This window comes from Aedes aegypti, chromosome 3 (genome assembly GCF_002204515.2).
Source record: "Aedes aegypti strain LVP_AGWG chromosome 3, AaegL5.0 Primary Assembly, whole genome shotgun sequence".
Classification (NCBI taxonomy): domain Eukaryota; kingdom Metazoa; phylum Arthropoda; class Insecta; order Diptera; family Culicidae; genus Aedes; species Aedes aegypti.
In genome coordinates, this window is record NC_035109.1 from 298,073,361 (window position 1) to 298,097,567 (window position 24,207).

At 39.1% G+C, this 24,207-nt stretch overlaps 1 protein-coding gene across 7 annotated transcripts in view; it reads left to right on the forward strand.

Annotated features, from left to right (window-relative positions):
• LOC5571882 (transcriptional activator protein Pur-beta) overlaps positions 1–23,915 on the forward strand; it is a 65,738-nt gene extending 41,823 nt beyond the window's left edge. For 6 of the 7 annotated variants that reach the window (XM_001662220.2, XM_021855136.1, XM_021855132.1 and 3 more), the window contains 2 exons: positions 7,366–8,376; positions 22,565–23,915. In XM_001662220.2, coding sequence (XP_001662270.2) covers positions 7,556–8,376; positions 22,565–22,661 — 918 coding nt within the window. In that variant the 5' untranslated portion in view covers positions 7,366–7,555 and the 3' untranslated portion in view covers positions 22,662–23,915. Of the gene's footprint in view, positions 1–7,365; positions 10,667–22,564 lie in introns of those variants that run through there. The other variant, XM_021855138.1, reaches the window with a different exon arrangement.
• The last annotated feature ends 292 nt before the right edge of the window (positions 23,916–24,207 follow it).

The following is a 24,207-nucleotide window of genomic DNA, read 5'->3' on the forward strand; positions in this document are numbered from 1 at the left end:
ATAAGCGATTAGACCATGATAAATAATTATTGGTGAGATATAAACATGCTTATATGTAAATATTATTTTTTCATTTGATATGAACAATATCTATGTAGAGAAAAATTATGCCGACACTTGACGTGACGAACCTTTCAAAGTTTGTTGAATAAAGTGAACCTTTCGCAAGTCTACACTCGTAGTGTCGAACCATTCAAAGTTTTTTTTAATTACAAAAATAAATGTAAAAGGAAAAAGGTGTTTTGAAAAAAAAAATTAGACATTAATAATTTATGAATCAGAGTTTATGTCGACACTCACAGTGACGAACCTTTCATAGTTTGTTGAAAAATCATATTTACGTCTCACCGTTGTAACGATTAAAGGTGCAGTCATACATATTTTATAGATTAGAAATAGTAGCATGAAACAAGCTCACCAATTGATCCGTCATCCTTGAGCAGCAACAATCCACTTTCAGCTTCACTCATTTGATCGGCTATATAAAAGCACTCAGAGAAAATAGGCGCACGACCCGAGAGGGAAAACAACTGACGACTCTGTTGTATGGAGACAGCAATCATGTTGAAAAAATCGATTTAATGTAAATCAAAGCGCAATTTCAACCAAATTATATCTGAAATTAAAGTTCAAGTTCTATTTTGCATGCTTGGTGGATTATATCACGAAAAAGTTAGATAAATCATACTCTAGGTTTTATGTAGTTTTATACAACTTTAGCGACCTGTAGGTGAAAATTGTGACGTGCTGGAATATTTATGAGAACAACATCAGATTCAGCAACCCCAAATCTACTAGACACCTATTTGATCCTTGAGACACGCAAAATTGTCATTTTTGTAACGCTGTGTAATTGATCAAAGATCTTAATTGCTTATATTCTTCTTCTTGGCATTAACGTCCCCACTGGGACAGAGTCGACTACTCAGCGTAGTGTTCTAAGAGCACTTCAACAGTTATTAACTGAGAGCTTTCGTTGCCTAAATTGCCATTTTCGCATTCGTATATGGTGTGGCAAGTACGATGATACTTCTATGCCCAGGGAAGTCAAGGAAATTTCCATTACGAAAAGATCCTGGACTGACCGGGAATCGAACCCAGACACCTTCAGCATGACTTTGCTTTGTAGCCGCGGACGCTAACCGCTCGGCTAAGGAAGGCCCCAAAATTGCTTAAGTAATTACTTAATTTATTACGACTTTTATTTTATTTTAAAACATTCGTAACCGACAGTTCCATTTGAAAGGGAGTTATTTTTGATGCTACAAACTAAAAATTATGAATAGCATGTTTCGCAGCAAAGTGAGTAATTCTCGCTGAGACCGGCTTACTATTCACATTTGGTCTTTCATAATGTTCAAATTTATGCTTATTCGAATGTTCCTGTTGAGTAAGAAACTGCATTCGGTTGACCAATTGATGGATCCTGGGATAGTTATAATTAAAACAGTTTTTGACAATTTTTTGTTCACTCAAACTGCCATAACTCAGAAATTTCTTCAACAACTCCTACACAATAACATGGTTTTGGAAAGAGAAACATAGGAGCTTTAGTGGTCATATTGGATTTTTTCAGAAAAACTGAAAAACTGAGTAGTCGTTGATACTCCGAGCAATGCAGTCAATGGGTAACATATTTATAGGAAATCATGCAAAGATGATATAGGTAGCCATCACACAAGCACTTAATTAATTAGATATTGGTGCAAAGTACGTATATCTCTATGATCTTATATTCAGAACAGCGAACTAGATGTATAATAGTCTGCAAGGTACATTGGCGTAGCTAGAGTTTTCGTGGCCCGGTGTGAAGTCTCATTCGCGAGACCTTTGAAATAGTAGTGTGTGCCGTTAAGCCAATAATTTCAATTCAATAATCTTGACAGCTATTTCAGCTATTAATTCGAAGTTCTTAAAAAGTATGCAGCTTTTAATACCGTGTATTTTTTAAATACGCCATCTTTCATGGGTCTGGGTCATTTGGCATAAGTTCATCTAGCATCAAGCCGTTTGTCATAAAAGACATTTGGCATAACAGTCATTTGGCATAATGGTCATTTAACATAAACACATTTATAAAGAACAGGTATATTTTGAAAGAAAGGATTTTATTCTAGTTATGCGAAATGACCGTTATGACAAATGGCCATTATTTCAATTGGGGTTATGCCAAATGACCCTATGCCAAATGGCTTTAAGCCAGATGAACCGTTCCCATTTTTCATGGCTGAGTGGAAAATTATCAGGTCTTCTAGGATATAATATATTCGGTTATGACTGTAAAAACGTGATCTCTCAAATACTAAATATTTTTGGATATTGTTAACGTGAAATAGCTAGTTATCTTAAGTAAATTTTGCACTACAACTTTTTAGACACAAATTTGGCGAAGTAGGCATCGAACAACAGGGATTTTTATTTTAGCTTTGTGCATTAGTAGAAAGCATAAAACAAGAATTTAATGCTTGTTAATTCAATATTTGTTCAGTTAAGTGCTTTTAGAATGCGGACAGAGATATGACGTAAGTCGGCCATTGTGATGACCATCTCTAGATTCCAATATGGTTCACTTTAAGCACAGTGGATAATGTAAATAATCAATTCGCCTAAGACTACATATCATCATATGAACACTTTTGTAATAATAATAGTTAAAAGATAGTCTTTTTATGGAGAAAGAAATTGTTGTTGAGAGAGAGGATCAAAGAAATAATCTACATAGGCAAAAATATTGAGATGTGGATAGTCGACTGTATTATCGCGCAGGAATAAATAAAAAGGGTCTTATTTTAAATTTTCTTCTTCACATTCTCAAAAAGTAGTATCTAAAATCTTAAAAATACACATAACAGCGAAATTATAGCTTGTTCATGGTAACAAATGATAGTTCGTTTGAAAGCCATTTTGTTCGTATGTCACGCCACTTTAGTTTTATTTATATGAAAAGATGGATAGATTTATAAAGATTATGTTCTCTTGTAAATACAAAAGAGCAAAATACCAAAACTAAAGAAAACATGCTTCCCTTTATTATTGTTATTATTATTATTATTATTACTATTATTAATAGCTTAAATAGGATGACTTCCGTTTGAAGGCAAATAAATTACTAACATTATTCTATGTGCTTTATACTACGTTCAGTATAGAGCTGATGTTACGTAATAAAGGCTATCTCTTAGAATTCATACATCTAGTTTTCACTGTAAATGAGAAGTATGACGTTTGATATCAAGATATCCTATCTTTGGTAATATCAGCATTAGCCAAACCAAATATATCATTGTGTAAAAGACCTGAAAATTGTCACTCAGCCCTGAAAAATGACGTATTTAAAAAATAAACGGTATTAAAAGCTGCATAATTTTAATTTTTCAATATTTTACAGAACATATTTTGTAGGCAAGGAACGCAGTGTCACGTGTCAGTTACCATGGATTTGATAGCTATTGAGTTACTCTTTTATATGCAAGCTAAAAATGTTGCCCCAATTTGCCCCTGTAAATGTTAGAGGAAGGTGAAATAGTCGATTTTTCAACATTTAATATCATATAACTCCGAAAATATAAGAGATACATTTTTTATGTCTTCCAAAGAAATGCGTATTCTATCAATTAAAACAACTTTGTAGAACATGTGAAAAATCTAAAAAATACCCAGAAAGAGATATAACAAAAAAATTAGTTTTAAGGGGTCGTTCACAAAAAATGACCCATATCTCTTAAAATTCAATAGATAGAGCTAAAGTGTCTTCAGCAAATTTTCATGTAGTGAAATTATCTACAACTTTGCCGAAGACGCCATTGTTGTATCTCCACTTTTGCAAAAAAGTGAAAATCTGTCTCACTGCTAGGTGGATTCATCACAAAAATAATTCTTGCTTAAGAAGGGCTTCAACATCCCGAACAACTTCTCTGAAGACACCATATCTCTAAAACCAACTTTTCTGGTGCAAAACATTTTCGATCACGAATTTAGGCCCTTGGAAGCACTGTGCAATGTGAGTGTATAAATTTTCTACCGAACTAACCTGTGATCTTATGCGACTTAACTTATGACAACAAATCTTGATTTGACAGCTGCTACGGATTGATTCGATTTACTTTGTACGAGTGTACGAGATGAAATAAAATGTGCAAATGAACTCAGAAAAAAAGCGTATTATGCGAGGAAACTCATGAATCTGACGATTTTATCCACCGTGTTTTGCGGGTTTGATGTAATTTGAATGAATAAACGAATTATTACGTGAACTTTGATGCGACTTCTGGTTCTCTGGGTTATTCACAAACTGTCTATGGCAATCCCCCAGGATTTTCGCATGAGATCCCTTGAAGAATTCAACCAGATTTTCCAATTCAATTTTTTTCCAATAATTCCCTCAGAAAATTTTACACAGAAGCCCTCAAAGAATTCTTCCAGGATTTCTGACAGGAAAATTTTCACAAATAATTAGTGGGAATTCCTGATAAAAACGGTAGTTATTTCTAAACGAAAGCCTGAAGAAATCACTGATGGAATACATGATAAATACCTACAGGAGATTTTTTTATGACTCCGGATCTATTAAAATATTTATTGGAAAAATTACAAAACGAAACCGTGCATAATATTCCGGCGAAGTAGGCCGTCATTGAGATTTGTATTGGCCATCGATGACTGTGGGTAATTCTCCTCACGATTGCGATTTAATGAATATAACTTGGTTTTCAACTGGCATAGCTGAAAAAGTACCAGCATAATTTCTGCATGTAAGCGCAAGTAGTGATACCGTAAAACGGGGTAACTTTGATAGTTTTTTCGAACGCTGCTGTTTCAAAGAATTTTAATTCATATTTTTAAAACAAGTATCGATATCCTAACTTTTGATAGCAGTTGATAGATTTCAAAAAAAATTTCTTCTTAATGGATATATAATTTTTCATATAATCGAAAGTCGGTTTTCTGTTTTGGGGTAACTTTGATAATAGAGCATCAATCGAACAAAATAGAATGAATTACGGAGCATTTGTAGGGTATTGCATACCTTTAGGCGTTTAACGCTATATGGAAATTTCTGACTTAGATTACAAAACTGGTCCAAGTTTGTAAACATAGTTTTCGCTAAGAGTTTTGAGACCGAATTCGAGTTCTACTATAACTAGGCTATCAAGTATAAGTGACGAATTCATTATGACTTCATCAAATAGTGATCGTAGAACAGATTGTTTGAGAGCATTTCAAAATTGCTAAAATCTTATAAATTTTCCATATCAAAGTTACCCGCATTATCAAAGTTACCCCGTTTTACGGTACTTTTCTGAATCAATATTACTTATGATGACTGAGTTTTATGTAGGGTAGAAGCACCGGTTTTGGCCATACGCCAGTTGTAGCCATAGGGGATTATACACCGTTTTACAAAGACAATCAGCATGAAACTTTTTGTGTTCAGTAGATCACATTCACATGATATAGGTACACTCATTTACTCGTCCAAATTGATTCAAAACATAAGAAAAACAATTCATTTCCCTTATAATTTTAACTCCCATACACCTAATTTGGCCAGGGCACTCCTAATTTGGCCACTCTCATGAGAAATCAATGCGATTGGCCAATTTAGGAACCGAAGTTAAATCTCTGGCCGAAACTGGTTCCGTTGGCCTATATTGACCAACGGGATTTTCAAAGCGAAAAAATGGCTTTAGCTCAGTTTTGATATTTTACACACATAATATGGATTGAAAGATTGCATTTGACATATTTGTAGTGTAAATACGGCTTCCCATTTAATTTTTATCGATATTTTCTCTTAGACTGGCCAAAACCGGTGCTTTTACCCTAGAACTTCCACAGAAGTAACCTCGTTACGCAGCATCTACTAACTAAACGACTTAAATTTATGACAGGCGACCAGCCTCAGGCAGGGCATTAGTCAACACTTCGTCGGCACATCATAGGTACTGTAATTACAGTATAATCTCAGTGACAACGTTTGTTACAACATTCGGTATCCCCACACATCCTCTGTATTTTTCTGAGTTACCCTCTCAGAGATCTGATTGTTAGACATCATCCTTTCACCGGCATATTCAACGCAGCTGGCGAAGTGGAGCTTGAGGCGATCATAATCCCAATATACCTAAGGCATCGCTAGGACTCTATGGTGCAATCACCTAATGAGATAAGCGCCTTTTGCTCGGACTTGCGGTTGTTGACCGCCATCACTTTCGTCTTGTGATGGACCAGTCCCAGTGTCCTAGACCTCATCCATTCCTCAACTATGGAGATAGAAGAGTGCGTTGCTGTCAACTCTACTTCCTCCATCTATTCACCATTGACCACTAGGGTGATATTTTCGGGGAAGCCAACAATCTTAACACTCGTCGGAAGGGGTTGCCTCAGTACGACTTCGTATATCGCATGCATTTTTTGTCCCTCTTCTTTGTCATGCAGTTCAATCCTACCAACAAAATAGCTTTCTAGAAGCTTAGCGGTGAAGTGCGTGAGCTATCGCTTCCCAGCTTGCGCTGTTAAACGAATTCTTCACATCCAGATTGTCAAGCGCGTAGTAACGGATGCCGCTCCTTTTATGCTCGATTGCCACCTCAGCTGTCTGCATGACTGACAAGTATAGATTTACCTTTCCTGAATCCAAACTGGTTGTTGGACAGACCGTCTGCACCTTCCGTATATGGTACTAGCCTGTTGAGGATCAACCTCTCCAACACCCTTTTGCTTGGCATCTTTATTTAAGTCTAGGATCATTTCACCAATCTAAGTCCGCCTTATGCTCCGCACATCTAAACCAAAAGGCGATAACTAACTTCGTCGTGTTTCGCATTGCTTCAGAACCTCAGCGTATTTCACCTCCTCAGTTTTGATAACGAGGGACTGCATGTGTTAAGTATGCACTGGCCCCTTCCCGAACTAATACCGTGTAAGGTGGTTCCGGGGAGAAAAAGGGTCTGAGGTCAAAGGCGAGCTATTAGAGTGTGTCGATTATCGATCGCAGCAACTCGGACGATTTCTCTTAGGGCGCTATAACCACTGCATCTACGTGAGTTGTGGGAGTGCATATGTGTTGGGGATAAAGCGAGTTGTGGTAAAAGTTTGCATTGTTATACAGGTTGCCAATGGAAGAACGTGGTATAATGACGAAGCATTGAAAGCGAAGGAAATGTCTTGATATTCGTTCCTTGTTCTAGAGATGTCCAAGAAAGTAAGCGATAGGTAGATCATACAATGGATGAGGAATGGACGTGTTATTGAATCCATGGAAATCATCTACTTATAAAAAAGATAGTAGTTATTCGATTACCTTAGTCTTAGTCTGCCCTACGAAATGTTACTGATATCAAAATTTTGCTCTATTCTTTACAGATCAACCGGTTGACTGGCAACTCTGTTGTTGAACGTTACTGTTACGTCCGGCCCTCGGTAGGATAGGTGCCCCCGGTTCGGAAGTGCTCTCAGCGCTACCGGCCATCTTTTCTTTTGGGACCCGGGTACAGAAGCGGCTTGTAAAATAAATTTTAATCTGACGCTCGGTTGGTTCGGCGGTGCTTCTGAAATGTCCGACACCGGCAGTGGACACGACGGAGCCCAAAAGGACTACTCGCAAAAAATGGACGGCGGTGGCGGTGGTGACTTTGATTCCGGTCAGCAAAGTCAACAAACCGAACAAGAGCTGGCCACCAAAATGCTGCAGATCCAATCGAAACGATTCTATCTGGATGTGAAGCAGAATCGCCGTGGTCGGTTTATCAAAGTGGCCGAAATCGGTGCCGACGGTCGGCGCAGTCAGATTTTCTTGGCCTTATCGACGGCGGCTGAGTTCCGAGACCACCTATCGACGTTCAGCGACTATTACGCGTCGCTGGGACCACCGAATCCGGACAACGTGCCCGAAGATGGCAAGCTAAAGTCAGAGATGATGATCAAGGACAATCGACGGTACTATCTGGACCTGAAGGAGAACGTCCGAGGCCGGTTTCTGCGCGTATCACAGACGATTACTCGCGGGGGTCCCCGATCGCAGATTGCCATTCCGGCGCAGGGGATGATCGAGTTCCGCGATGCCCTGACGGATCTGTTGGAGGAGTTCGGCACGAACGACGGCGGATTCAAGGGCGAACTGCCTGAGGGGCGCCACATGCGTGTGGACAACAAAAACTTCTACTTTGACATCGGACAGAACAGCCGGGGCATCTACATGCGGGTGTCAGAGGTGAAAAGCAACTTCCGGACCGCGATAACCGTGCCGGAGAAGTGCTGGTCGCGATTCCGCGACATCCTCACCGATTACTGCGACAAGATGAAGAAAACGTCCGAGTCAACCACATCGTCGATCACTGCCGATAATCCATTGCAGAAGCAAACATCAAATAATATGTAAATTAGTGACGAGAGCGAGAGAGAAACAGATATCTTTTCGGTCCCGTTTCGTTTGTTTTCCCCCTTTTTGGCTAAGTTTAGTTTTTCCTATTGTACGCTTTCCTGTTTTCGGTTTCCTTTTCCGTTTGTTTTCCCTGTTTCAAACCGTTTTTCGGAGATTTTTTGTTTTTATTTTCTTTTATTTTTCTTGGTTAATTGTTACGTTTTCTTACTAGTTTTTTCCCCTGAAGGATGATATACTAAATTATAGAGATGAAATGATGAGTATAAAATATATTATACATATAGTTATAGCAGAAACAGAAAGAGAAAGATAAGATCAGATGTAATCTGAATATAAATTGCAGTTATAAAGATTTAAATAAAACAAAACAGAAGAAAATTTAACAAAGTAAAATTTAACGACGCAGACGAAAACACAGAAAACAAAAACAAAAAACGAGCGAAACTAAAACAAAACTAGCAAAACAACAACAACAAACACACACACATACTCACGAACGCAATAGGAAACGAACACATTTTTTTGGATAACGCGCAACTCTCTCGCCTACAACCGCACTCTCTTCTTGGTGACTTATTTCTAGTGGTGAACGGCTGTGCAACACGTGCATGCAACTGTTGAACTAACAAACAATAATTCATGATTTTGAAATTTTCAGCCAACATTATCGATACTTCTGAGGAACTTCAAAGAAAGCTGCAATTCTACAATCAACAAAAAAAAATCTGTTGGATTTGAGTATCAAATCCAGAATGTCTGCATGGGAAAAAATTCTGTAGTAAAAATAACTATTTTAGCTGACTACGCCCATTCTTGAAACTACCATGGAAATTCAGACCAATTTGTGGGAAGAATATGATGGTTAATCCACAATCAAGGGTTGTCTAATAAGATCGAAATGTACAATACGGTTTCCACTATTTAAGGTTTGTTGGAAATATCAAACACTGATGCTGAGTAGTGCCATCGATGCTGCAGTGTCACATTCAAGTAACGATACTCAAATAATCGAACATTAGGGTCAAAGGTTTCTTTTGAATAAAGTGTTGTTTTCATAGATGTTGTCAATCTATTATTATTTATTAAGTATTCTTGATCAACAGTCTCGTGTTCGCACAGTCTCACCGCAAGCCAAAATTCTATCTTATAGCAGAAAGGCAAAGAAAAAGTTAGGCAAATCCACGAGCATCTTATCGGAGCAGTGATAAAGAACGTAGCCTCAATTCTTAGCTGGAACTGATGTAGCAAAAGAGAAACAAAAACAAATGAGAAGCAGAACAAAGCAAAAACAAACTAAAACAAATAATTTAAAAGATAAAAAAGCCATAGCAAGAAAATAGAAATAAAATAAAAACAAACAGATAGAAGAAGAAACTGCAAGCCACCCACATAGGTAAACACACACTACACACACTTACACAAGAACACACGTACCAGCAAAAGGAGAATTCACTGAAAAAATGATGATGAAATATGCAAGTTAATGAAAAAAATCAGAAATAATAGAACTAGAATTAAAAAGTCCCTCTTTTTGAGCAGAGCAAAGTTATCTATATGCAGAAGCTGCAATGCTTAAAGTGCAAATTGGAGAGCAAGGAAAAGGGGAGAGAACACACGTAAATAATGACATAGTCAATATATATTACTGTTAAATGTTACACACACAGAGAAACAAAGCGGATGGGAAGATTGGCGATTGGCAACAGATAAAACTAAAAGTGGAATGAGTATAATCGTATCCAAATTTGCTGACAGATGTAGCGCAAGAACCTTGATGAATCAAAATTTTGCTTACCTTTCTAGCGCTGAGTTACTCGTAGATGTAGGGTCTAAATGAAAGTAAGAAAAAAACTAGTAGCGTTTGACGACAACAGACACAAAATTAAGCGGACCCATCTGTCGAAGCAGTAAGTTGTGTTTTTTTATTCAATGAATCGTTTACGTTGTTCCATTGTGATTAAGTTTCTCTCGTATATAAATAGATTGGATAAAAACAGCAGTATGCTATAATTATTAATTCGCAAAAACGAATCGGTATAAGTAATATAGTTGCGTTTCGAGAATCATGCTTGGCATTGATTGAGACAGAAGATAACTGAAGCAGAAATGAAAGCAAAATACTGGTCACCCGAGAGAGCGAAAGCTAGATAAAAGAGATAAACCGAGAAAGCCTCCTAGAGGCAGCTACAAAGTGCACGACGAGAGATCGGGACCAACAGCTGTGATCTTAAACAAGAGTAAACAAAAACGGATGATATGATATCATGAAAAAAAAAACAGTTTTCTTAGAGAAACAAACAGAAACCCAAGGCAAACCAAGTTCGCTTTTGTTATTCCCGGAATGGGGTGGGGGAGGAGTCGTTTTCTCTCCCGGTGATTTTTCCCCTCTTCTAATAATAACACTCTATTCAGGGTTGTAGTTACGTTTTTGATTATTGGAGAATGTAAGCTAGGATTTAGTGAATACGACCGTATGCGTGACGCGTCACGCTTCGCCCTCTCTCTCTCCGTTTTTAAAGAGTTGTCGCTGTTAGGGATCGTTCAAATATTACGTAACGCAACAGGGGGAGGGAGGGGGTCTCACATAGTGTTACGGTCCATACAAAAATTTAAAATTCTCCATACAAAAGTTGTTACGTGGGGGAGGGAGGGGGTCTAAAATTGCCAAATTTTGCGTTACGTAATATTTGAATGAACCCTTATACAGTTGCTTTTGTTAACGCAGAATATATGTATTGGTGCCTCACTGTCACGAATTCTGTGTCTATTGGTTTTGTACACGTTTTTGAAAGGTACGTTTTGGAATAATTTTAGCGGTAGATTCATCTTTTTGGCTTATTTTCCAAACCAATAGTTTTGTTATGATGATTCGATTCTGAAGCATGGATTCTGATGCAAATTACTGTTGTGTATGCTGTTCACTTGAACAAAATTCTCAGTGCACTGCACAAGAACATCCGGAGAACCCAAAAGTGGCCTCCAAATCCAGTTTTAGTTTATGGTTAGTGTATTCACGACAAGACATAAAGAATGAGCCGTCGCTCGAACACCGTTTCCAAAAGGTTATTGCCCTGCAATAACATGACCTGCCAAGTGTATCTCTCCAGAACTTATTACTTTAGGAAACTGGGTACGTCGTAGAATTGGGTGAGCTCATGGCTCATTCCTCGCCTCCACATACCGTTCTCCTACACACCGTCCGTCAAAGATGGTTCTGAATACTAATCGCAGGCATGACAGCCTATCACGAAACGTCCCGCGGCAGTTCTTCGTCATCCACCGGCACAGCGATTTCACGATCGCAATCTACTCGGGAGATCGAGTCTTCTTCCGACAGAAAATGCCCTCCATCTTGTGGGTTCGGTGAATCAAGGTATAGGCCTATTCACAAGACGTTCCAAATCAGCAGATCGGGAAGCCCTTTGACAGTTCTTTTATGGAAATGACTAGTGTTTGCACCGGTCCACCACTGATGTAAAAAAATACAAAGACATGTGACAGGTCCATGAAACGGCCTATGGGAGTATTACCATCCCATAATACTCAGCCAGTGCTACAACCAACCATAATAAATTATAGCACTTAATGCAAATTTGAATTTCAAATATAAGTTGCATCGCAGTAAGCATGGTTTTCTGTGGTATCCATAGCAACCAGATTTTTCACTCCATTTGTACAGTTAGTAATGAGCAGAAAAATAACCAGACGCTTTTGTAAAAACGTATTCGCTTTCAATTGTAACAAGTTTTGGCGACGTGTTTTTAGTGAAAATTGAAAATCGAAGCAAACTGCAAAGCCGAAACTTCGACAATTGTGATTATTCTGCGCGGCGTGTGAGTCGAGACGAGTCGCTCTCATCGCGAGTGACAATTGTCACCTCATTCGACTCGTGTCTCCTCACACGCCGCGCAGAATTGGCACGAATGACGCAAGCATCAGGAGAACCGGCCGCATCACGTGCTGAGCAACCGATCGGAGACATCCAAACGGCGCAGATTCTGCAGATCACCCAGCTTCTGCAGCGGGTTGCAGCTCCAAATCAGCCGAATCCGGAGCAGACCCTGGAAGCGCTTCTCTTGAACATCAGCGAGTTCGTTTTCGACCCAGTGAACGGCATCAAGTTTGAGAAGTGGTTCTCTCGGTACACGGATCTTTTCGAGAGCAACGCACGCCATTTGAACGACGCAGCCAAAGTTCGGCTGTTGCTGCGAAAATTGGATACCACATCCCACAGTCGGTATCTAAATTACATCCTCCCACGATTGTCGAGGGAGGTCCACAGGACTGAAACGGCTGTCATCCACGAACAACTGAAGTGAAGCCAAAAATTTGGTGCTGGAGAAGGTGCTGATTGGCAGCTCGTCCAAAAATACAATGTTTAGGCACGAGACACACTCGTTTTCGAATGCGACATTCATATTTTACCTATCAATCTGGTGTTAAGTGCGTATAACTTTATCCAGTTTTTCTGTAATTGCTAGATAATTTAGCCACATTTTATAAGACAGAACGATAAACGATTATCAATAGTATAATGTTTTTCTCATACGACATTTGTCGCTTCCGCGCGGGGTTTGATGAGGGCAAGGCCTAAATTTGTTTACTCCAACACTAGCGCCACACAGATGGTGGTAGGCTTCAAGAACTAGCGCTTTCTTCAGGGGGTTGGGGAGGTCACGTTCAGCGACACGGTGGAAACGCAGAAAAAGATTTTCGGCCAGCAAACCTCACTTTTCCGTCGTCGGTTCCAGTGCCTTCAACTGATGAAAAGTGAAGGCGATGACGTCATCACGTATGGCGGAAGGGTCAACCGAGCGTTGAAAACTTGGATTTTGCGAACCTGACAATGGACCAAATCAAATGTCTGGTGTTCGTCACCGGACTGAAGGCAACCAAGCATGCAGAACAAGATTGCTCACCCGAATGGAGAACGAGAGACTAGATTCCAACAGCTCGTTAACCTGAAGGCGGATAACAATTTGATTGAGCATCCAACCTGCTCCAAAGCAACAGTGCATGCCATCAGCGAGAAGATGATACCAACAGACGTTTCCAAATTTTCGTTTAAGTCTTAAGTCAAATCCCCGAAGACGCCATGCTGGCAATGCGGGCAAATGCACTTCGTCAAGGATTGCACATACAGCAGTCATCTGTGCAAATCATGTAACCGGAGAAGGGGTACTGCGGTTGTTTCACCAAGCCGTCAATCGCGCCTACTGGTCCGGGAGGGAGAAACCGATGAATCACACCGGTACACTCAACCGGCACGTCACAACAACGCTGAACGGTCGTCAAGCCACGCTGCAGCTTGACAACGGATCACCAATCTCCATAATCAGTGAAGAAACGTGGAGAAATATTGCCTGGCCCGTCAGTCAAGGGACTCAACTTATTCAGCTCGGAATGGATGGACCTCTTCGACATGTGGACGAAACCATTGTCATCGTTCAATCAGGTGAATCTTTCCAATTCAAATTCCTTTTTTGGAAAGAACTGCCTCCCTGAATTTAAATAATACTCTTGCACACTGCTAGAAAGCCCATATTCATATTCTCCAAGTTGGACGGTAGCAAGGCGTTCAGTATCATCGACCTATCGGATGCCTACCTACAGGTAGAAGTCGATGATGCATCAAAACGACTGCTTACCATCAACACACACCGGGGCCTATTCAACTTCAACAGGCTGGCATCTGGTGTCAAGTCAGCACCCGGTGCGTTTCAGCAGCTATGATTGCTGGAATTCCTGGATGACTTCATAGCATTCAGCGAAACCGAAGAGCAACACTATCAAACGCTCTGCAACCTCTTCGACCGTCTGCAGGAATACGGGTTCCACCTAAAATTGGAAAAATGCCATTTCTATCAGCAGGAAATCAAGTACCTGGGGTACATAGTAGACGAACAGGGACTACGTCCAGATTCGGAGAAAACAGCTGCTATTTCTTCGATGCCACGTCCAACTGATGTCTCTGCACTGCGGTCATTCCTGGAGGCGGTAAATTTTTAAGGAAAATTCATCCGTGAAATGCATCAGCTTCGAAGGCCGCTGGATCAATTGCTGAAGAAAGATGCAAAGTTCGTTTGGACTGCCGAATGCCAACAAGCTTCCACCGACATCAAGCACGTTCTTCAGTCGTATCTACTCTTCACCAACTACGACACCTCGCTCGAGATCATCATGGCCGGTGATGCATCCAAAACTGGCATAGGGGCGGTAATCAATAAAACACTATCGTCGGCCGAACAAAACTACGGGCAAATCGAAAACGAGGCGTTCGCTCTGGTATTTGCTATCACCAAGTTTCACCGCATACTGTTGGGTCGAAGGTGCAAATTGCAGACTGACCATCAGTCACTCGTGAAAGTCTTCGGATCGAAGAAAGGAATTCACATTCACACGGCCAACCGGCTGAAGCGATGGGCACTCACTCTGCTCGGATACGATTTCGAAATCGAGTTCGTGTCCACAAATGATTTAGGCAATGCCGATGTACAATCGCGCCTCATCAGCAATCACGCGCGTCCAGAGGATCTGCGATACGTTTTGGATAACACATTCGGGCAACTACCAGTCACGTTCCAAATGGTGAAGCACATCGGAGGACTCAACAATTGTGCTTATTCTGCGCGGCGAGTGAGGTGAAACTAGTCGAAAGGGGTGACAATTGTCGACTCGCTCTCATTTGATTAGCATTAGTCGTCTCACGTCATCCGAGGTGAGAGCGACTCGTCTCGACTCACACGCTGCGCAGAATAAGCACAAATGCAAAAACTCATCCGGTTTATCAAAACTGGCTGGCCAAGCAACTGCAAGTCAATTCAAGATTCGGCATTACAATCAATCTTGGTACGACTGGTGATACCGGAGTATTTCCGGAAAAAGCTTCTGAAGCAGCTACATCGAGGTCATCCTGGTATCGAGCGAGTAAAAGCCATCGCTCGGAGCACCATCTACTGGCCGAACGACGACATCGGTGAGTATGTTGGACGTTGCTCCAGTTGTGCAAATGCGCGAAAATCGCCACCACAAGCAGAACCACATCCGTGGCAGAGCGCAGAAGGACCATGGGAACGCATCCATGTCGACTATGCCGGACCGATCAACGGATCCAGGAGGGAGAAGGATAACCAGCATCTGCAGCTCTTCAAACTTCCCAGCAGGTGTATCGATCAACTCCATCCAATCTGCTCGATGGTAAATCCCCTTCCAAAGTACTGAATGGCAGAAGAATGCACTGGATCTGCTCAAGCCTTCATCAGCGCCTCCACAAGCACCAGCTCCAATCAAGTCTTCTCAATCACAAAAAATCACTGCGAGAGCAACCGTCTTCGCGAAGGTTCACAAATATAATTCGAGCTGGAGGTGGCAGTCCGGAGTTGCAATCGAGGCGATTGGGAACGTACATTACAATGTACTTCGTCCTTCTTGACAGCACAAGACCTAACTGATATTCCCGAAGATCAAGATCAGCGTGAATAAATCAATCATCCAGGACCATCTGGTTGTTCAACGCCGCTAGCATCGAGACCAACAAGAACCGTCAAACCTCCACGGCATCTTCAAGACTACGTTCTCTCTTAGGGGGGAGATACTACCATCCCATAATATTCTGCTAGTGCTACAACCATAATAAATTATAGCACTTAATGCAAATTTGAATATCAAATATGAGTTGGATCGCAGTAAGCATGGTTTGCTGTGGTATCCATAGCAACAAGATTTTTCACTCCATTGGTACAGTTAGTAATGAGCACGAAATAAAATTATACGCTTTGGTAATAACGTGTTTCAATTGTAACAGGTATGCAATGATATTTTTGGCCGACGTCACGCAAACTCTTTCCGTCCTTGTTGTCAAACAGCTTTTTCAACGCTTCCTTCTTCTTTTTGGTCATTACGTTCACCCTGAGAGAGAGGAGACAGCTCACTGACAACTGGCTTGTTTTCTTGGCTTCTTTGATTTCTTCTTCTCATTTTTGGGTTGTGCACTATGGTTCGGAGAGCACAAACTGGGCCAAAACCATTTTCAAATCATATTTGTTATCAAAAAGATCATAAAATTAAACAATTTCAATGGCAATTTGAGTCCAATCGACAACATTTAAATAATCAACGATTTTATTTGCGAGAGCACAGGAAAAAAAAACCTGAATTTTCAATCACGTCCAGTTTTAGTTAGGTCAAATTTTGACGGTTTTTCACGCTCTGCCCTTCGAATGTGCGGTTGTCCTGTGACAGTTGATGACAGGTTCGCTTGACTTTTGGGAGCTCGCAATCAAAGCCAGCTGTCTCCTCTCTCTCTCAGCGTTCACCGAACGGCCGCTACCGGCCTTCCGTTCCACGCTCAGTGATGCCAGGATCCGGTAAACTGTACTCACGGGAACGTTTTCGTCTCGGAAGTGGTCTACGGTAAACCATTTTTCACGATGATTTCCACGATGCGTTTCGTAAAACTGGAGTGCTTGCTGTTTCGACGCCATCTGCGATTGAACTGACAGCACCCGAGCGAAATGAAGTATGTCAACCATTTTAGGAAGTCCAGAGAGCAATTCTCTTGGAGAGAAAACAAATTACTCTTTTCTGGCATAATTCCTGGAGCAATCCCGCAAAAAATCCTTGAAGAAATTCAAGTATCCTATAGTCAAGTGCTGTTTAGAGGAACCCGTTGAGAAATTTCGAAAGAAGCACCTTGAGTGGTTTTGGAAGAATCCCTGGAAAAATTATAGGAAGTATCCGCTATAGAATTTCTGGATGACCCCAGGAGAAATTCATGGAGACATTCTTAGAGAAATTATTTGAACTTCTGAAAGGATGTAGACATTCCTAATATCTGCTAACCTTGAAGCTACTCGATGCCCTGGGAAGTCAAGAAAATGTCCATTACGAAAAGATCCTCTACCGGTGGGATTCGAACCTACGACCTTGAGCTTGATCATACCACTCACGCGCACAGCCTGCTGCGATCTGGCAAAAGATGTTTAAATTAAAAATTTAAAATCAAGTTTTAGTCCTAATGAATTTTGTTCAGCACAGCATACATACAGACAAATCTATTCGATTTTTTTGCTTCAAACTTTTATTTTTGGTTTATTATTCAATTGAGATATAACTCCGAGAAAATTATCATTTTACAGGAAACAATAGTTTCTATGACTTTCTTACTAACAATCATATTCCAACCACGGTCATGCAGAGGCTTTGCACCTTTTCTACTACGAACAACAATTTTTCTTTAATTTGTTTTCAGATTTTTTCCAAAATTTTTACCGTGCGTAGAATCGCACTTGACAAATAAAATTTCGGCATAAAACGAGATATCAAAACCATGTGTTCGTACGTATTATAGTATGCTATTACATTATAATGATCAACGTTATGCGTGTAGCAACCAAACGATAAAAAAGTAACTCTTAATATCCTTTCTAAATGTGATAATCGCTACCAGTATGGAAACTAATTTGACAACAAAAGCATTTCAAGATGGAGGCAAAAAGTCCAAATCAGGTCCAAACACTCGAACATTGTTTTTGTTTTAGCCTAGAGCACAGAGTCCTTATTCCGCCAAGCGGAGCTTGAATCAACCGAACGCTGCGTCCAAGACATAGCCGGCCACGTCCTAGCAACTACCACCAACAGTGAAACAATAGGGGAAGAAATGCCAACCGAAAAAAAAAACGAAAAAAAGCATGATTTTCGAGTAACTTATTTCACACCTGTTAAAAAACCTTTGAATTAGAAGCGAACATTAGGCAAAAAAAGTTGAGGATTAGGCCATTTAGTGTTGATTATTTGATATAAATGCAAGAAATCAAGATTGGACGAACGTCTGAATCGATGAAACAAATACAGCAAATAGTATGACAGAAAATGACAACCGCCTCAAAAAGAGGATCAAGAAGTATAAAATGGAGAACTGTTCACACTGCACCGTTGAGAGAATGGACACACAATACAGACAAAACACAAAAACACACACACAGTGAAATGATGTGGGTTTAGAGGTAATAGTGATGTTAATTGGACTAATGCAGCAACTCACGATAAAAAATACACAAACACAGCCACACAACGGGAAAATTTGTTTTTGTTTTGGGACACACGGTGTGAGGTATTTTATGAATTTGGAACCTGAAGCAGAAACAGAAACAAGCAAACACACAGAAGCAAAGAAAGCAAAATGGTTCTCTTTTCGGTTGATACAAAACCCGGAAGAAAAAAACACAGACGCAAGTAAGCGAAAAGAAGAATTCAGCAGAACCAGATTATCATCAATTATTAATTGAATTATTATCTACTGCTACCATTACAGCAAAACAAGAAAAAAAAAAACAAAACAAACAAGAAACTATTATGAATATTGTGAAGAATTTTAACTTATGTTGTCTTTTTCTCAAGTCTATTATAGCGATAAAGAAAATAATAAATAAATATAATAATGAAACAACAAAGGAAGAAATAAAAAAACGACAGATAGGAGGACAAATAATAAATGAAAAAAAAAAACTGAAGAAAAAAATACAAAAATACAACAAGATGAAACATATAGTAGGTATTAATTAATGATACAACAACTGTTCCCGAATCGAAACGACGTTCATTGCAGTCACAAAGCAGCTGTACAACATGTATCTAATGGTGTGTGTGCGTTGTGCAATGTTCTTTTGTTCTACACTACCCGTAATAAGTACCGTACTCACTTCGGAAAAGTCTTGTAACACTCGGTTGAGCTTTGAATCACCTTCCAAAAAGTTTTAACATCACCTAAAAACAGGCAAATCCTCGTAGTAGTGTCTCAAAGTTTTGATAATTATGTAAAGGTGCGATCTCCAGCAAAGCTTTTGGTTAAGAACATTTGAATGGCTAATAGTGTGTTTTTAAAATCTATGTTGAGAGACTCACACTCAAATCTTAATCAATGAGCTCTCCCGTAAGAGCAAACTCAATAGTGATCCGCTTTGCAATACTCATGATTGAGTTTTCCATGCCAAATCACTCAATCATAATCGAGCCGGCAAAAGGATAACTATAATTCTACCAAACTAACAAGAAATCTTTGCTTTGTTCTAGAAAACTGTGGAAAAACGAGGCAATGAGTCAAACAGATGAGCCAGTTGAGTGATTGACAACTCATGCATGAGAAATCTCAATCATAAGTTTTTCACAACAGTGGTCCTTGTAACAACAACAGTCCTTGTAAGATATAAACTTCTTGGGTAAAGTTGACCAGAAGATGAAAGAAACCGCAAAGGTGTAAAATTTGATTAAAAACTCCGCTGCTTACAAGCGTGTTCAATTTGTGCTTTTCAAACTAGTTCAAATCGTGAGCAAAGTTATTGTAGAAGAGGAACTAGACCTGAATAATTCGAATATGAAATGACCCCAGTGTTGACAGACCCCACTCAAATCTCATTCAATGAGCTCTTCCGTGAGAGCAAACTCAATAGAGATCTGCTTCTAAAATCTCAAGCTTGAGTTTTTCGTGGAAAATCACACTCAAGCCGTCAAAAATGACTCAGTCAAGCCCGTTAAAAACTCGTGAAAACCAAATGTTTTTGTTACGTTAGAACGGATTACTATAATTCTATCAAGGTAATAAGAAACCTTTGCTTTGTGAGAGAAAACTGTGGAAATACAAGGCAATGAGTCAAACGGATGAGCCAACTCATCTTTGACTTTTTGACTGCTGAGTTGTATGATTCACAACTCACGCATGAAAAATCTCAATCGTGAGCGATGAGAATTTGAGTGTTTCACAGCACCACTGGTTCTATCTCATGATCCTAGTAAGATATAAAGTTCATGTCTTCGGTAAAGCTGTTCAGAAGATGAAGGAGACCGGAAAGGTGAGAAATTTGATTCAAAATTCCGCTGCCAACAAGCATGTAAAATATAGCTTTTTAAACTAGTTCTATCTCGGCAGTTTTATAAGATAGAAAATTCAAGTCATGAGCAAAGTTGTCGCATAAAAGAAACTAGACCTGAAATTTTTCGAACATGAAGTGAATCCAGTATTAACAGACTCACACTCAAATCTAAATCGATTAGCTCTCCCGCTATAGCAAACTCATTGGAGATCTGCTTCGAAAATCTCATGCTTGGGCTTTTCGTGCAAAATCACTCAATGATTCAGTCTAAAAACCCGTCAAAAACTCGTGAAAACCGAGTGTTGTTGATTACGTAGAAAGGATAACTATAATTATAATTCTACCAAACTAACAAGTAAACCTTGCATTGTGAAAGGAAACTGTGGAAATGCGAGGCAATGAGTCAAACAGATGGGCCAACTCATCCATGAGTTTTCGACTGCTGAGTGACGTGATTGACAATTCACACATGAAAAATCTCAAGTGATCCTCAACGCCTACAATGAATATGAAGTGAGCTAGACCTGAATTTCTTGAATTCGAGATGAATGAGACTCTTGTCACTTGAATATGAAGTGAATTGAAGCTGAATTATTTCAATATGAAGTGAATCAGTCTTGAATCATTTTAAAATTGATCCAGTATTGAATCATTTGAATGAGAAGAAAATGACAGAGTTGGTATCTTAAAAATAGGAACCTTTGAGACCTTTTTCCTGAAAACAGAGACCAGACAGGAACCAAATAAAGAACAAACAGGAATCACTCGAGTGTGAAGAGAACTAGACCTAAATTTCTTGGATTTGAGATGAATAAGATTCTAAACTTCTAAATATGAAGTGAATTCGAGCTGAATCTCTTGAATATGAAGTGGTTCAAACGTAAAATTAAACAAATATGAGGCAATTCAAACGTGAATCATTCAAATAGTAGTAAATTAGACCTGAATCACTTGCATATGAACTGAACCAGTCTCAAATCACTAAAATAAGAAGTGAACTGCAGGGGCTAGACTAGACAGGAATCAAATAGAGAACAAACGCCTTTCGGAAGATTCCTCGTTTCGTTGAAATGATGTCTTGAAATTTCATCGCCAGTCACATATAGGCCTTTCACGAGACGTTTGAAATCAGCTGATTTTGAAGCACTTTGACAAATTTTTTATAGGCCTTTTCACGAGACGTTTCAAGTCAGCTGATTTTGGAGAACTTTGACAGTTCTTCTATGGAAATGACAGCCCCGTGTATTCATCGGACTGTCACCGATGTAAACAAATGCAAATACGGACCTGTTACATGAAAAAGCGTATTGATTTAAGATTCAATATTCTGCAGAATGTTGCAATACTTGTTCAAGCGAGTTCGTTCTTATAATGGGAAGTTTATATTGTTTTATTCCGTTAGTTCCAGTGAAGCCACGATCGAATCGTTTAACGCTGGACACAATTTTTAGTTGTTGATATTTCCCCCCTGAAACCAAGCGAATTAATGTTGCGTTTAGAACGCTCGTAAAACCGTTTTAAAAATCGTACGTGTACACGACACAAACACAAATAAAAAGCTAGCGACACAAATGTCTCTGTTGAATATTTCTTTTATATTTTTTATCGAAGCTTGTCATTCCTGACGGAACACCCCCACGTGTGCGTGTGTCTGTGAATCCCTCAGCCTACTACTACGATTGATGTGGAGTGTGTGTGATTCCGTCATCTCTTTCTTCGGTTCGCAGCTCGATTTATGCAGCACGCCACACACAATCGAAGTCACCCGTGCGTTCAACCGCACAAGAAACACGCAAGCACTCGCAGGGGAAACGTCAAAAAGGCTATTTTCGCGTATTTTCTTTAAGTTTGATCCACGTCTTTTTTCCATATTGTACGCTACACAGGGTGATCGATTTCCACTCTGTTTTATGTTAACAGTGGTAGCGCTATACGTAAATACAAAACAAAATCGTAGTTCAACTTCAGCAGAAAACGTTGAAGTACATTCAGAAGAATAAAAAAAAACGAAAGCTCTTTGAAGAAGATACACAAACGACAAATGTGTAGAATGATAAATGCATTAAAAAAAGAATGGTAAAAACTAGTTTTCCTAGCCAACATAAAAAAGCACGAACATCATACTAATAGCAAACCAGAGAACGAAGAACAAAAATCACCTGCGCGATTTTATTTTATTTTTTCCGTTTGTTTTTTTAACTTTATAGCAATTCTTCAAAACAAAACATCTGTGTTTTAGATTAAGTGCTTTGTTTACCTCGTAAGATAACTTATTACTTTTTGTTTGTTTTCTATTTATATCTCTCTTTCGTAGGCCATTCGATTTTTTCAACATGGTACTCTGCCCGATAGTTGACATTGGGAATGACGAACGCTGTCAGATGGAGGCCTACTTTGATCCAAAATGTTGAATCTGTATTTAGTCTTAACTTTTCGGTTTTCAATTCGAACTTTAGCCACTGACAGCTGGCAGTGCAACCGACCGCGCGCCTTCTTTTCGCACCGAATATCAGTGCTGCGCGAAATTTATTTTATTTTTTCCTAGTTTTTGCCTTGTTGACAATGTTAAGTGATTATTTTTAATGATATTTTATTTTCGCGTTTCGCAAACCTAGGTATTCAAATTGGAGTAAAATAAAATGCTATGACTACCTTTATCGATGATACAAAAAAGGAAAAAAAATAAGAAAACGATACAAACAAAAAAAGAATAAATGAAAAATATTTTTAGGTGAGATGAAGTTTTTCGGTTTGATTTTTTATATAGGAATCTAAATTATTTAATCCGTTTTGAACGCTTTTCCTGAGAATAACAAAAAGAGAAATAGAACAAAATCAATAAGATTTAAAATAAAAGGAAAGTATAACAAACAGTGAAAAAATTGCTGCAAAAATACGCAACAAACAAAAAAAAAAGGATAACGCTGTAGAGTTCGCGAATCAAATGATCAATCTAGATAAACGGTTTTATTCTTTGATTAAGATACTAGAAAGGAAATAAAACACAAACACAGAGAGAGAAACCAGAAATGGGCATACCGCAACAACAAGTAGAGAACAAGAAAGAGAGAGAAGTAACAAATAAAAAGAAGATGAAAGAAAGGATCTATATAGAATACACGAAATGTAGAGGGTTATAACTATTAATAATTATCACTCGTGGCCGCGAAGGCCCCTCGAAGGGTGTCCAGCGCGAGCCACGGGGATGTGATGTGATGTGTGTAAGCAGTAAGCATTCATTCGTAAGTAACAAACAAAAAACGTATAAGAGCAACAACAGGTCTCACAGACACAAACAAACCAACCAACCAATATGAGAAAACCATTTAAAAAATGCGAAAGCTGTGATTCACGTTATGAGATCGGGTTTTTTGCAAATCCAGTTGAAACTCTTCGTATATAAATCTCCCGCTGGCGTGATGGAAATAATTATTTTCAAAAGAAAAAGTAAATGTAAATCAATAATCATCAAATATGGACTCGACAAAAGCACCTTTGATGTGTGACAAAATTCAAGAAAATTGACACATTCAAAATTTTCCATTCAACACACAGAACTAAAGGTTCGGAGTTGGTCAAATTTTCCCTGATAACAATTAGCATTGATTGGTTCGGCTCGATAGAAGAAAAATAAAAACCATAAGCAGCCCCAGCACCAGTTATGAGCAAGTAACTAAAATAACCACGTACAGAGAAAGCGAGCATAGCAGGCGACGGCGGCGGGGTGGTGAACACACACGGAGAAACATGCACTAGTGTTGTAATGGATTAAGGAATACAACAAGTCGACAGCTTAAAAAGGTGTTTTGATTATTTGATTCAGGTGTTACAATGTTAGTAGGAAATATACTAATAAATGTGATTACAAACAACAAAAACCAATAAAGAAAAAAAAAACAAAGTTTTGCGTTATGTTCTTGATTTGCTTCGAAATGTTCTTTATGATTGCATCAAGAT